The sequence below is a fragment of the Carassius carassius genome, chromosome 41 (genome assembly GCF_963082965.1).
Source record: "Carassius carassius chromosome 41, fCarCar2.1, whole genome shotgun sequence".
Taxonomy (NCBI): Eukaryota; Metazoa; Chordata; class Actinopteri; order Cypriniformes; family Cyprinidae; genus Carassius; species Carassius carassius.
Genome location: NC_081795.1, coordinates 6117573 through 6133089, shown reverse-complemented (window position 1 = coordinate 6133089; position 15517 = coordinate 6117573). Strand labels below are relative to the sequence as shown.

The window sequence follows — 15517 nt, the reverse complement described above, 5'->3', positions numbered from 1 at the left end:
TTCACCTGCATGAAGTCTGTGACCCCCTGGATAAAGGTAGGGACCCCAGGCATGGTGACTGTTATAGAAGGACCCTGGCCTCCTGTGGCAACAGCTCCGCCTAGTAGAGACCCCAACAACTGCTCCAGGTTTCCCCCTAAAGGATTCTCCTGAGGAGGTGGCGGTGAAGATCCAGGTTGGGGAGTGCTGGTACTGGTACTATTAGACTGTGTGGACCCAGAACCACTTGTGGTGGTCGTGGTGGTGGATGGAGTGCTTGTGGAAGTAGATGTGGAGAAGGTGAATGTTTGAGAGGACGATGTGGTGGTTTGGCTGGCTGTGGATGCAGAGAACAGTAAAATATATAATACTATACCCTAATCAGAAGCATTTTACATCAGTATTGAATGAATGAATGAATGAATGAATGATGCATTTATATAGCAAAATGTATTGCATAAAATTTTAAGAGAATATCAAGCATGTCAAGAAGACAAGTGATCTCATTTGAGCTGATCCACATGTCAGTTATCAACTAAAATATCTCAGAACTCATATGTTATCAATTTAAAAAAAAAAAAGCAGTATATGTATTACTACAAATTCAAGTTTTATGCAACTGTTCCCATCTGACCTGCAGCCCCTGAAAGAAGCTGGCCAACCAGTCCACCAATCATCTGATTCAGAGCAGCAGGAGGGAACTGTCCAGCCTGATGGGAAACACACACATATCTGTATAAAACCAACACCCAATGAACAAGTCTAAGCACTGAGGACTTCTGTAAAAACTGATCATAATGCATGACTGCTTCTGAATTAAGCTAACCAGAACTTCCAGTGCAGCGCATTGCCTTAACTTTGATGAATATCTCTTTGGTTTTGAGACTTTACTCTTTGCAACTTCAGGGAGTTTATCTATGCAAAATCCGTCTGTAACTCTCCAAAGAGAAAGGAAAACTTGAAATCGCATCATATAACGCTTTTAACAGAGATTATAGAGGAAATATGTAGGCTTGGCATATATAGAGTTCATCATTTTTTTTTTTTTTTTCAATCAAAATCACTTCAAAATTAATTTCACAATACATACATTAATGTGGTGAAACACATTTATTCCTGTCTGGCATTTACAGAAAAATCATGGGAATTTCATTCACCTGTCCCGGCTGTTGGCCCATCATCGGTGGAACAGCTGGTCTGAGGTTGATAGTATCTCCCCTCTGGGTGAAAGTGGGGCTGGTCATCCTGTGAGTAAAGGAGGGTCTGGTGAAAACCACTCTGGCCTGAGGTGGGTAAGGGGGCATTGGGGGTGGAGTGGAGCCAGTGCCAACATTTGCTGGAGGGGTGGTCTGTTGCCCCTGCTGGCCAGTAGAGGCAGCGTTTGCCATAGCCATGGCTTGCTGAGTGACTTGATGCACAATGGCTTGCATGAATTCTGGAGGTAGACCTGGAATCTGAACAGTAGGGGGGGCACCTGCAACACACAAACGTGTATCATATAAACACATGCTCATCTTGGTGAAAATCACACAAAATATTAACATGCTATTATCATTTTTATAACTATAACTATATTGCTTTTAATTATTTTACTTTTATATATATATATATATATATATAATAAAATGTGTATGTTGTCTATATTTTGTTACAATTCATATATACAAAATACACTAACTAGAGTAACTACTCACATCCAATATGTTATGATCATTTACCTCCTTATAACTTAAAAATCTATTCATAATATAAAGTGAATATTTTAATCGCCTCTATGGGGATGTATTTCAGAAAATTTTAAGACTAACCAGGCTGTCCAGTACCAGCAGCATTCTGTTGACCATTTGTCTGTGCAGCATTGCCAGAGTCTGTAACATATTAAACAAGTGATTTAAATTCAAATAGGAAAAATAGTTACACCCCTTGCACACAAATACAAAAGAAACCCACCATCAATGTTCATTTGCATCATCACTACAGGCTCCATGGTCTGATGACTGATCCGGATGACTCTAGGCCCTGGCTGTCCACTCTGCTGATTGGCTGGACCAGTCTGACTGGCAGGTGTTGGTCCCTGGCCTTGCTGATCTGATTGGCCAGTAGACTGAGGCTGACCATCAGCTGCTAGTCTGTCATTGGCTGACATGGTCACAGTAGTACCAAGATTCAACTGCAGAATGTTAAAAGTTAATTGATTTGTTTTAATTAGGCCTACTTCAACAAACTACCATTAAAGTCCCTGTTCTCTCAGTATTTCTAGCATCTCTGGAAAATATACCTCTACCAAAAACACCTCAGTACTTATTTTTGAAGAGCTCTACAAACTTTCACTTTCAGGGTTATGCAGTGCATGCTTCCCACTGCACGAGCCTCTGACCACATCCTTACCTGCGCTGGAAGGTGATGCACGCCCCCTGGAGTAAGCACAGAGGAGGTGTAGTGGGACATGGGGCGGATAACATGCAGGTGTCGAGGAGGGTTGCTCAGGAGGTTACACCGTAAGTCGCTCAGGGCAACCAGGGCATTTCCCAAGAGACGGAGGGCCTCCCCCACGAGGTTGAGAATGCGTTGATCCTCATCCCTCTCTTGGGTCTGTTATTCACAAAGAAAAAAGCTGATATAAATATTTAACATTTAATGAAATAATGCACAATTGCCAATTATAACAACTATAAAATTAAGAAACTTTTAAAGTTATTATTATGCCATATTTTTGCCATATACAATACCATACAGTCTGGGGTCGGTAAGATATTTTCCTGTTTTTTAAAAACAGCTGTGCTGCTTAATATTGTTTTGGAAACTATGATACTTTTTTTCAGGATTTTTTTAATGAATGGAAATTTAAATATTTGTTTAAATTTTAAAACTTCTTTACTGTCACTTTCAATCAATTTATAGCATCCCTTGCTGAATAGAAGCATCAATTCTAAGCTATAGGATCTGAACTGTTTAGGCAGTATCACTTGAAACAACGTATCACTACAATATTGATATATGATAGCATTGCTTATCTTATTATTTCAACTCATTTTTCATGTTCTGCCTACTGAAAATATATTGGCTGAATGACTTATCATAGCGTCACTTCCAAAATGAATTTGCATTCACATCAAAGTAATTATGGCGCCTGAACTCTACATTTATGGTGAGAAAAAAACATTTAGGACGAGTGGGCTTCTTACATTGTTGTTGTAGTCTGCAGTTGTGGCTGCCTCTAGAATGAGGTGAGCTCTCTGAATGAAAGGCTGGAGTCTCTCCTCTACTCTCCTCAGCTCTGTTAACATCTCCACCATTTCAGCTGGGCTTGGATGGCTGATGGGAAGACAGCAACAGGTTCATCATAAATCAATGTTTCCAAATGCAATTTGCATCAAACACTGAACGATAGGGCATCACTTTAATACACATTATATTGAAAGGAAAACATAGGTATACATAAACTAACATAGATTCCCGTGTAAGAGCATTTGAAGTAGAGTATGGTTAAGTATGAATGTGAATTAATCAAACAGAACAGACTCTGCTTAGTCAACGAAACAAGATGGCTTACACCAAAAATAACCTTTAGTTTGACACTTGAAAACCAAGTCATTAGTGGTAAGAATGGTGGTTTGTCTGACTTTTAAAACTGAGTAGGATACAGTAGTGGGAGCTTCACTTTTCAGTGGCTAAGCAAAGACTTCCTACCATAGATAAACTCCCACTGATGGATTTAAGCATCCGTGCAGACTAAATGCACATGAAACCAAGAAAAGGTGACTCATCGTCTGTATGGAGTGTTATTGTATGTATTGTACTATACCAACAACAACAACTAAAATTTAGGATCCTGCACTCTTTTCAATCCACATGTGACATGATTTCAAGTCATAAATTCTTCCAAAAAGAGCACAATTCTTTTTTATTATTATTATTATTAATAATTTGCTCTGTATCCAAAAAAGGAGTTCATGCCAAGATGCTAGCAATATTTTTTTATTGTAACAAAGTCCAAAAAGTAAAGTGCTCAGTGTATTTAAAATCTACAGTACAACAAACTGTTTTGGCCACAAAGGACTTTCCCTTTTTAGGATACACAGCAAATGAATTTCATGTACTGTTTTATTATCTGCTCTGACTTTTGATAAAATCACAAGCTTTGGAGTAAATGTCTCAAATGGACAAGAAAATCATTGTTTACCAAGGGAGGAAACATGAAAATTAGAAAACCAGTTAATATATAAAACTACCATCAGGTATAGAACAACATAAGATATATTTTATGGAATTTTAGGTTTTACTGCAGAATTAAATTAAGAGTAAGCTAGCTTATAACAACTTATAATTTATAATATATATCTTTTACCATTCAAAGGTTCGGGGTCAGTATTCAACATTGTCATGTTGTTATAAAAAAAATATACGGTTTTCTTTTGAATATTCCTTTCATGAATTCTAAAACGGTTTGCAAAGGTTCGGGGTCAGTATTCATCATTGTCATGTTGTTATAAAAAAAATATACGTTTTTCTTTTGAATATTCCTTTCATGAATTCTAAAACGGTTTGCAAAATTTATAAGAAATGTTTCTTGAGCACCAAATCAGTATATTAGAATGGTTTCTGAAGGATCATGTGAACTGAAGACTACTATAATGGCTACTGAAAAATCAGCTTTGCATCACCATTAATACATTTAAAAAAAAATTATAAAATTTTTTTATTTTTAAATTATAATAATTTCACAAGATAAAAAAACTCTTAGTGACCCCACATTTTCGTATGATACTGTAGATACATTTATGATGTAAATTGTTTAACATATACCTAAATAGAATTATAGAGCATAATAAACAGTGAGTTGTTAGTTTCCTAATGCAGTGAGGTTAATCAAAGTGCCAAATCCACATTTCTTAACCTGATGTCAAATGTCAACAATGTCTAAGGTAGACTGAACTGAAATCATGCCTACTCCTTCAATAGCGAAACTCAATCTCCCGGTTTAACTCCCTCTGTTTCACCTCACATTGTAGGCGGTTGATTTAAAAGTGTCTGTACATTTCCCACAAATTTCATTATTGGGCCAAACCAAAAGGTAAAAAATGAGACAAAAGGAACATTGTAGTCAGGTGTTTATGAAACTTAAAGACAGAAACTCACATTTCTGTTCCAATTTGTTAGTCATTCTTCAGAAAGAAACAGAATCTATCTTTCATGTGGCAATTCACTGGTGATTTAAAGGAACACTCCACTGTCTTTGAAAATAGGCTCATTTTCCAACTCCCCTAGAGTTATACCATTTTCTAATCCATTCATCCAATCTCTGGTAGCACTTTTAGCTTAGCACAGATCACTGAATCTGATTAGACTGTTAGCATCTCGCTCAAAAATATCCAGATATATATTTATATTTTTCCTATTTAAAACTCAACTCTTCTGCAGTTACATCATGTACTAAGACTGACGGAAAATAAAAAAATGGAGTGTACCTTTAAATGGATTTAGTACATTTAATACAGTCATAGTTTTAGGAACATTAAAGATATAACCAAAAATGGAATTGTATTGTATTGACCAGAAAAATATTGTCACACTGTCAAATTGTATGTATCATCATTTCCTGGCTGTAAGTCTTCCCAAAACTTTGTAAACCAACAATTCTATTCACAACACTAAAGGCTTACCTACGAATCTTTATCAGATTTAGAGTAAATCAACACTAAACAGTCATTCTGGACATTCATGGACTTATAAAAAAAAAACACCCATAAAACGCCCCGATGTGTTTAAATAACCTTTTTTAACCTTTACTATCTTTAAAAAGATCCGTTATTAACAAAAATAAAAGAAGACTAAAATCATGACAGAGAGACATTATGACTGCCCTATATGCAAGATGGTTAGTCCTTATTTTAACTTGATTTATATTCTGGACTCATAACTTCCATTTACTTCAATTTAATTAAAAGCATGGTTCGATAAGAGCAAAAAAGGCTTAGCAAAACAAAGCCACTTAAAGGCAGGGTAGGTAATACATGTATAAACAACTTTCTTCCAAATTTGTTTAAACTTTCTATATATATCAATGCATAATTAAAATGTAAGTACTCTGATAAAAAGAGTATAAAAATCGAGTGACTCTAGACCGTTTAATCTGTATTAAACACAGCTCATTATTTCCATTACGGGACGAAACATAGGATTGGACTAGGCGACTGTCACTCTCTAGCAACCATGGCAACCACCCTTTTGCCACACATGACCTGCCCACTTGCGCGTGCACGTTTGATTTGAGGAATTCAACAGGCACGGATGCTAGGAATACCAAAACAATGGCAGAGAAACAGCAAGCAAAATTCACAGTACCAGCCTATGCAGTTAGTGAAGGCAAACCAGGCAAAAAAAGGAAGACAGTAACAGTACAAGAAAAGGCAATGAACAAAAAGTCTTTGGATAAACAAAGAAATAAAACGCGAGTTAAAATCGGCGTGGCTTTCCAGCGATGGCGAGAACTGAGGGAACTCAAGGGGCTGAAAAGTGACTCCTTGATGGCTTTATTTCTGCTGGACAGGTAAATCTTTCTTTTTGTATTTTGATCATACATATTTTTTTCATGAAGCATGTGTCATTAGCACACGTAGCTGCGTAATATAGCTAACATAACATTACTTAGCGAGCCGTGGTTAGAGGCTTTGGAAGGAGCCCAGAAGGGAGGGGGTGGAATGAATGGAAATAATGAGCTGTCTTTAAAACATGAGAGGTCGTGAGAGGTCTACAGACACTCGATTTTTATACTTTCTTTTTCAGAGTACTTACATTTTAATTATGTATTGATAAATAAATAAAGTTTAAACAAATTTGGAAAAAAAGTTTTTTATAAATTTTTTTACCTACCCTGCCTTTAAGGCACAATAAATCCAAAAATGAATTGTGTCATCATACTCAAGCCATTCCAAACCCATGTGATGTTTTTCTTTCCCCATGGAACACCAAAAGAGACTTTTTAAAGAATCGTTATGCAGCTGTTTTACATACAACAACACTGTTCAACTATAAAACAATCAATTCTCATTTTGTGTTAATTTTTGGATTAATTATTCCCTGAAACTTCATTGGAAAATAGAAAAATATATTAAGATTTATTATATAAAGCAAATAATTAAATTCTAATTATAACCGGTCCTACCTGAGGCCCGCAGGAGGGGGTGGAGCACCCTCAGTCTGGGTGGAGGAGGAAGAGGATGGTGGGGTACTTGACAGAGGAGGAGAAGTGTCCATGGGTTGTACAGTAGGAGATGGAGTGGAAGTGGAGGAGGTGGGTGGAGGTGCAGAGTCCTCCTGGGATGCTGAGCCATCCTCGAGCTGCCCCTATGAAAGAAGGCAGGAATAATCAATAAGCAATGTATATGCACATTTATGTCTTCCTGATACCACTGTAAGCAACAAGCCAAGTAATTCTCAGCAATATTGTTTACCTCCAGTCTCTGGATCACAGCATTGGTGTCTCTCAGCAAGTTCTCAGCCAATAGCAGCCGCAGTCTGGGCTCACTTTGCAATGACTGGTCCAAATCAATCTGAACATTCACAGAGCCACTGGTCTGGAAGAAAGAATTATATGTAATTACTGAATGGAAATTACTGCATATATTTGTATCCATTTAAATGGTTGCATTTGTCTATATATATATATATATATATATATATATATATATATATATATATATATATATATATATATATATATATATATATATATATATATATATATATATATATATATATATATATATATATATAGCTCAAGTGGTAGAGCATCGCATTAGCAGCGCAAGGATGTGGGTTCGATTCCCAGGGATTAAATTAATGCATTTAGCAGACGCTTTTATCCAAAGCGACTTACATTGCATTCACTCTAACAATTTTTCCTATCATGTGTTCCCTGGGATTCAAACCTCCAACCTTGCGCTTGCTAAGGCAATGCTATACCACTTGAGCTACAGGAACATACAGGGATCACATGTTAGTTAAAAACTGTTAGCCTGAATGCACTGTAAGTCGCTTTGAATAAAAGCATCTGCTAAATGCACACACACACACACACACACACACACACACACACACACATATTTAATTAATTTATGCATTTGCATACTTTTTTTTTATGCACACTGTTTTTTTTATTAAAAAGAAGCTAGCCAAGGTTGGCTGTTTTTCTTTTCTTTTTAATAATAAAAAAAACAGCAATATTATGACATTAAAATTTAAAATAATTTTATTTTAATAGATTTTAACACGTTATTTATTTTTCTGATAGCAAAGCTACATTCAGCATCATGGACCTTTTTGACATTTCTGGGTTTCTCAGCAGAAGAAGTCATCATAGTTGGGTTAACTTGAAGCAGGAGAGTACCCCAAATATATTTTTTTGTATTCCCATTTGCACAAATAAAAAAGAAAAACTCCACGATAGTGTTTTCATGACATTCAATAAAAGGAAAAAAATTGAAAGAGACTGATAATGGCAGTCAGAAGAGAGAACAATGTCAAATTTACCTTCCCTCCCATAGACACTGCATTAGAAACACCCTCGCATTAGTGTTGGTAATTCAACAATTCATTTCTGATAATTCGATGTAAAGGTGACATAATAAAAAGAACAGTGTTATAAAAATACAAAAATGTAAAACTTCCTATGATTTACGATGCTGATGACTATTAAACGCGTCATCACAGTCTTGTTAAAAGGGTCCATCACGCCAGTCTTCACTGTCACATGATCACTCAGATATCATTCTTATATGCTGGCTTGTTGCTCAAGAAATTTTTATTATTATCAATATTGAAAAATTTTTTGCCGCTTAACATTTTTTTGTGGAAATCTTGATGCATTTATTTTTACAGGAATATCTGAAGAACATAAAATTCCAAAGAACAACATTTCTCTGAAATAGAACTCTTTATAACAATCTACATGTTTTACCCTCACATTTGATCAATTTATCGCATCCTTGTTGAATAAAAACATGAATTTGCTTATTTTGCATGCATATTCCACCACTACAAAAGGGCTCTCTTTAGATCACAATGGTCCTCACCCCCGTGCTGGTACTGACACGTGGATTTCTTGCACTGTCTCCCAGGCCAGTCATCATCTGCTGAATGGACATCTAAGAAAAACGAATACATTACGCAAAAATTACCAAAATCAAGCAATACAAGTGACACGAAGTCAAAAAAAAAAAATCTCCACCTGAATTTGCTGAGGATCCATTATGTTCACCGGAACATTAAAAGTACCAAGCATAACATAGCTGTTGGCGTTGCGGTCATGCGTAGGCCCAAGAGGGATCCCTTGAGAGCTACTGGTTGAGTTTGGGTTCTGATTGCCTCCATGTGTCGCCCCAGAGGACCCTGGTACGCCACCCGAGGACCCCGGTACGCCACCCGAGTCTGAGCCCTGTTGGGTGGTCTGTGGTGGGGCCCGCTCTACCAGGTGAATTACTTTTCCATCCACGTCTAGACAGAGATGGATGAACAGGGACAAGTACAGAAAAGTCACAAGACTGCAAAAAGGGGATGTTATTCAAAAGCACATGCTGAAATGCATAAATAAATGTGTAGTTTTGCTTTGTAATTCAACTGAACTTGCTTTCGATGGAACCGTATACACAATGTCAACGTTGTCAGTTCCCTCGAAGGATTTTGAAACTGCTGATTTTATACAAATCAACTCACTGTACTCTGCTAGGGATTTCTCATCTTGAAGTACTCTGCCCTGGTAAATGAGTCTTTGTTTGTCAACAGGAATTCCTACAGAAGGTGATATGTGCTCCTTGAACTCTTTCACCGTCATCTACGAAGCGAAACAAGAAGCTGTCAATTCAAAAGACAACTAGCAGACAGTGGACTTCTATCTTTGCCATGTGGTCACATGACGTCATTTGCCTTAAATTGTGGTCAAATGCAGTATGCTAACTGATCATTATAAAGGACATGTGACAATGTGCACAATAAGAAAACTCCAGCTTACCTGTGCCTGAACTGTGTAACTCCTGCTCTGGGAGTCTAGGGTTTTCACAGTGACCTCTATGTTATTGTTTGGTTGTTCTTCCATACTGTCTGTAGTACGCTAGAAAGCAATGATAACAATGCATAAAGTACAAATAAATAATCTGCTGCCTACCACTGAACACATGAAATCCAATAATAAACGACGTCACAGCGAAGGAAAACTGTGTTGGATTATACACAGGCCTCAACTGAGACCCAACTGTCATGCACACCCCACCTTTGCAGAAGATTCTTGATTTATTAAAGCATATTCTAGAAAAACATATGCTTTCAGACAGTAAAAGATATTTAACTTTAAACTACAACAACAGAACAAGTCCAGGACACCTGATACAAACAGTCTGCTAATGGTCACTTGCTGCTAACCAACCATCAAAGAAGCGTTTATGTAGCGTTTTAAAGATAGAATATGACTATTTACTAAGAATACATTACGTATTCACGCATTTCGCCTGACTGTCAGTGATAAACTAAACAATTAGTAGTAAAGAGACGAATTAAAGTGCGCTCGAGCTGTGCGAACATGTGAGCTCGCCTATGTTTGTCCTACCTCGACACAGGGTTATTCCTGGTTGAAATTCGCTGTTTTGCATATACGGTATACTTTCTGAGTTTAGTAACAGCGTGGCTGTAATTTGTGCTTGTTTGCGTAAAACCGACCGTTTAATTCACTGATGTAGCGAAGCTAAAAGCCTCGCGCTATCATGCTAGCCGGTGTTACGCTACAAGCTCGAGGAAGTATGTGATGACGTCACGTGGTTTTCATAAACTCCGCTGTAAAGAAGTGCATGTTTGAAATGAATAAATTAGCAGTTTGGCATGTGAGGTATAAATTAATCCAGTATTATAAGTAATTATACAAAATTTTAGTGGAATAATAAAATAGCATTTTTACACTCTTGTTTCAAACAGACAGGAAGGCCTAGAGCTAGACTATGCTATCACTTCTTAATGGATTTCACCTTTCGTATTTCTTCAGTTTGCGTTTGGTTACGCAAAAATACTAACCCGACTCCAAAAAAGTTGGGACACTTTACAAATTGTGAGTAAAAAAGGAATTTGATAATTTACAAACCTCATAAACGTATATTTTATTCACAATAGAATATAGATAACATATCAAATGTTGAAAGTGAGACATTTTGAAATGTCATGGCAAATATTGGCTCATTTTGGATTTCATGAGAGCTACACATTCCAAAAAGTTGGGACAGGTAGCAATAAGAGGCCGGAAAAGTTAAATGTACATTTAAGGAACAGCTGGAATACCAATTTTCAACTTATTAGGTCTATTGGGAACATTATTGGGTATAAAAAGAGCCTCTCAGAGTGCCACTGTCTCTCAGAAGTCAAGATGGGCAGAGGATCAACAATTCCCCCAATGCTGCGGCGAAAAATAGTGGAGCAATATCAGAAAGGAGTTTCTAAGAGAAAAATTGCAAAGAGTTTGAAGTTATCATCATCTACAGTGCATAATATCATCCAAAGATTCAGAGAATCTGGAACAATCTCTGTGTGTAAGGGTCAAGGCCGGAAAACCATACTGGATGCCCGTGATCTTCAGGCCCTTAGACGGCACTGCATCACATACAGGAATGCTACTGTAAAGGAAATCACCACATGGGCTAAGGAATACTTCCAGAAAACATTGTTGGTGAACACAATCCACCATTCCATTCGCCGTTGCCGGATAAAACTCTATAGGTCAAAAAAGAAGCCATATCTAAACATGATCCAGAAGCGCAGACATTTTTTCTGGGCCAAGGCTCATTTAAAATGGACTGTGGAAAACTGTTCTGTGGTCAGACTAATCAAAATCTGAAGTTCTTTTTGGAAAACTGGGACACTATGTCATCCGGACTGTTGTTATCAGCGCTCAGTTCAGAAGCCTGCATCTCTGATGGTATGGAGTTGCATGAGTGTGTGTGGCATGGGCAGCTTACACATCTGGGAAGGCACCATCAATGCTGAAAGGTATATCCAAGTTCTAGAGCAACATATGCTCCCATCCAGACGTCGTCTCTTTCAGGGAAGACCTTGCATTTTCCAACATGACAATGCCAGAACACATACTGCATCAATTACAACATCATGGCTGCGTAGAAGGATCCGGGTACTGAAATGGCCAGCCTGCAGTCCTTATTATTCACCCATAGAAAACATTTGGCGCACCATAAAGAGGAAGATGTGACAAAGAAGACTTAAGACAGTTGAGCAACTAGAAGCCTGTATAAGACAAGAATGGGACAACATTCCTATTCCTAAACTTGAGCAACTTGTCTCCTCAGTCCCCAGACGTTTGCAGACCTTTATAAAAAGAAGAGGGAGATGCCACACAAAGGGATGCCACACAGTGGTAAACATGGCCTTGACCCTTTTTTGAGATGTGTTGATGCCATGAATTGTAAAATAAACTTATTTTTCATTTAAAATTATACATTTTCTCGGTTTAAACATTTGATATGTCATCTATGTTGTATTCTGAATAAAATATTGAAATTTTAAACTTCCACATTGCATTCTGTTTTTATTCACAATTTGTACAGTGTCCCAACTTTTTTGTAATCGGGTTTGTAATTCACTTTCAGTTTTAATTAACATTCATATACTACTATGCAGATAATCTATATTAGCGTGCCATAGGTACACTTGATTTCCCTTCCAGCAGTGGTCTGTGGAACAGTTAAAGACCACAATTTCCATTTATGTTATGTTTCGATTTCATGGTTGGAAAGAGACAGTTATGCATAATATTTCTGCTCTCTATTGTCAATAGTTCTCTTATACCCATATAACACAATCTGCTGCATTTGAACGAAAGATGTGGTCATAGTTTGGATACTTAGCATTGTAATGACAACACTGAGATGAACACAGCTGACATAGCAAAGGCAACAAAATTTTTTTTATTTTTGTGGTCTTAATTAATTATTGACATATAAGTACACTGAGGGGGCAGCGGAAAATGGAAAGAATGAAGCAAGGTGGGCCAAATTGGAAGCGTGAGAAGGGAAAGTGGCCCTGCGGAACAGTGCAGAGGCGTCAACTGATTAGAAAATTAATTCAAGCACGATATATATCAATGTATGGTGCATTAAAAAAAAACCTGACCATGCACAGTGCAGTTAATGCCATCCGCCATTGGCATCTGATAAGGCACTGCTTTCTTGGTTTCTCAGTGATGTCATAGAAGAACCATTTTTCGGTTTCTCAAAGAACCCTCCAGTAAACAGTTCTTAAAAGAACAATTGATTGGTTTCCCAAAGAACCTTTCAGTAAACAGTTCTTAAAAGGACCATTTTTTTTCTTAGTGTGTAAAACATAAAAACTGTTTTTATTGTAAATGTAAAGGTAAATGAAAATGTATAAACAATATAAAATGCCTAAATGCAAAGATATTGCATGTGTAAACATTGCGGCTTTCTTTTTCTAGCAAAGATTACAATGTGAGTTGACAGTTATGAAGCAATTTCTCACTCCCACAAGTCACCAGCAGATGCAGAAATCTCCACAGTCCAGATCTATATATATCAATTGTGCTGCAGTGTGATAAATGAGAATTCACAGACAGACTGCATTTAAAAAAAATTTGAAATGTAATAAAAATAGAATAAAATACATTATGAATTAATTCTTCATTACAAATGTTGTATTCAAATTATTTGTATAATAATATTTACTACATTGTTGTTTAGCTTGATTAAATAGTCTCACCAGTTATAGGAACCAAAGAAGTCAGTTAGAGTGGAAGATGGATGCTGTATATAAAAATAGCTCAAAATAGGGACAAAAGTGACTGTTTATTCCATAAAACATTTACCCTTAAAATGTAAATGTGTCCACAAACAAACAAACATAGGTGCCTTTGAATACCAATATGGTAAAAGTGTAGTAAACAGTATGCAAATAATTCCAGTAGTCATTCCAATTGTTCCTCCACATTTTGAATCCCATTTCTATGACCTTTTTATCATTAAGACTTTATAAATAAATCTACAAAAATGTATTTTAATATACAAACTTATAGATGTTTGCCATGCCTTTTCCAGGCTTGGGACATTATAATTAGAATAAGAATTAAAATTCCTTGATATTTATAGGTTTTACATGACTTTATATTCCATGTAATGCACATTTTCAGAAAAGTTAATGCTAAAAAGGAGTCTGATCTTTTCACATGCTTTGCTTGAAAACCTGATGAGTTATGCTTGCTAATATTAAGGCATCAAAAGGACCCTGTCCCAAAAGGGTCTTTATAATTTGACATTCCTCATTTACACTGTATAATTTAGATTGCAGGTCCACACTCTTAAAAATAAAGATTTCAAATGGGGATTTCACAGTGATGCCATAGAAGAACCATTCTTGGTTCCTTTCAATGAACAGTTTTTAAAATAATTTTTTTCTTAGTGTGTAGAACATCTTTACATCATCTAAAGAATGTTTTCCACTATAAAGAACTTTTTATGCAATGTAAAGGTTCCATGGATGTTAAAGGTTCTTCATGGAACCATACATGCCAATAAGGAACTTTTATATTTAAAAGTCCATGCAACAAATCAGTAAATTTATGGGGTTCCGTTTAAACGGGTAGCTGCAGATGTAGTAAGTAACAGCAGTCTACTAATGTCAGTTGGACAGTTTTACTTTCATATCCACGGTTTTATCTTGGTTTGGATCTATAGTGATCTTTTTATACCAGGTGCACAACGCAGTGCTGGGGAAAGCACAGGCCATTTCATAATCACTATGGCTAACCTCATACAGAATGTCACCCCACTGGTTTTTCTTCCACAGATGGAATACTAAAGAGAATATGATGTTCCCAAAGTCTGATCTTAATCTCTCCTTCTTTATGTCTCTTTTCCTCTTTCTTTCTGATTCCTTCATCTGTTGTAAACACACGCCTCTAAATATAAATCGGTCTTTCCCCCCTCCCCAACAAATGAAAACAGAAAGATTCTTGCGAATCATGCTAGAAAGACTGCTGTGAAAAAAAGCAAGCATGAGAGTTTCCCACCGAAGAGTCTCCTCCTACAATTGTTTATTGACCTTCTATTCTTATCTCAGCATCTGATCTTATCTGCAGCAAACATCTGCTTGAGTTTCCCTCTCATTAAGGAGAGTGTCCCCACCTTCTTTAATTAGAAAAGGAATCCTGGTTACACAAAACTCTTCTCTTTTGTATCTGTCCTAAATACAGTACATGACACGTGGTTCTATGTGTAGTCAGTATTTTGCTACACTTTCAGTTCAGTAAATGACAGAGGTGTAAAGAGTACCTTAAAATAATACTTAAAAGTACAGATAGCTTACGGTGAAAATTACTACACTTCAAGTTACAAGTCTCCAATCACAAAACAACTTGAGTAAAAGGCTTAGAGTATTTTAACCGCACTTAAGTATTTTACTTATTCTAACTCTAGGCTCAAAGATGCACTATAGTTACATTTATATTTAGCAGATGTTTTAATCCAAATCGACTAAC

At 36.6% G+C, this 15517-nt stretch overlaps 1 protein-coding gene across 2 annotated transcripts in view; it reads right to left on the bottom strand.

Moving 5' to 3' along the window:
* The window catches only part of LOC132123508 (large proline-rich protein BAG6-like), a 28192-nt gene extending 17412 nt beyond the window's left edge, over positions 1-10780 (bottom strand). Inside the window, exons 1-14 of one of the 2 annotated variants that reach the window (XM_059534166.1) lie at positions 10580-10780; positions 9989-10087; positions 9694-9811; positions 9209-9474; positions 9054-9125; positions 7434-7556; positions 7145-7326; positions 3165-3294; positions 2368-2571; positions 1930-2149; positions 1788-1847; positions 1137-1453; positions 606-689; positions 6-317 (exon numbers count right to left, since the gene is read on the bottom strand). In XM_059534166.1, coding sequence (XP_059390149.1) covers positions 6-317; positions 606-689; positions 1137-1453; positions 1788-1847; positions 1930-2149; positions 2368-2571; positions 3165-3294; positions 7145-7326; positions 7434-7556; positions 9054-9125; positions 9209-9474; positions 9694-9811; positions 9989-10072 — 2172 coding nt within the window. In that variant the 5' untranslated portion in view covers positions 10073-10087; positions 10580-10780. The remainder of the gene's footprint in view (positions 1-5; positions 318-605; positions 690-1136; positions 1454-1787; positions 1848-1929; positions 2150-2367; positions 2572-3164; positions 3295-7144; positions 7327-7433; positions 7557-9053; positions 9126-9208; positions 9475-9693; positions 9812-9988; positions 10088-10579) is intronic. The other variant, XM_059534167.1, reaches the window with a different exon arrangement.
* Between the last annotated feature and the right edge of the window lie 4737 nt (positions 10781-15517).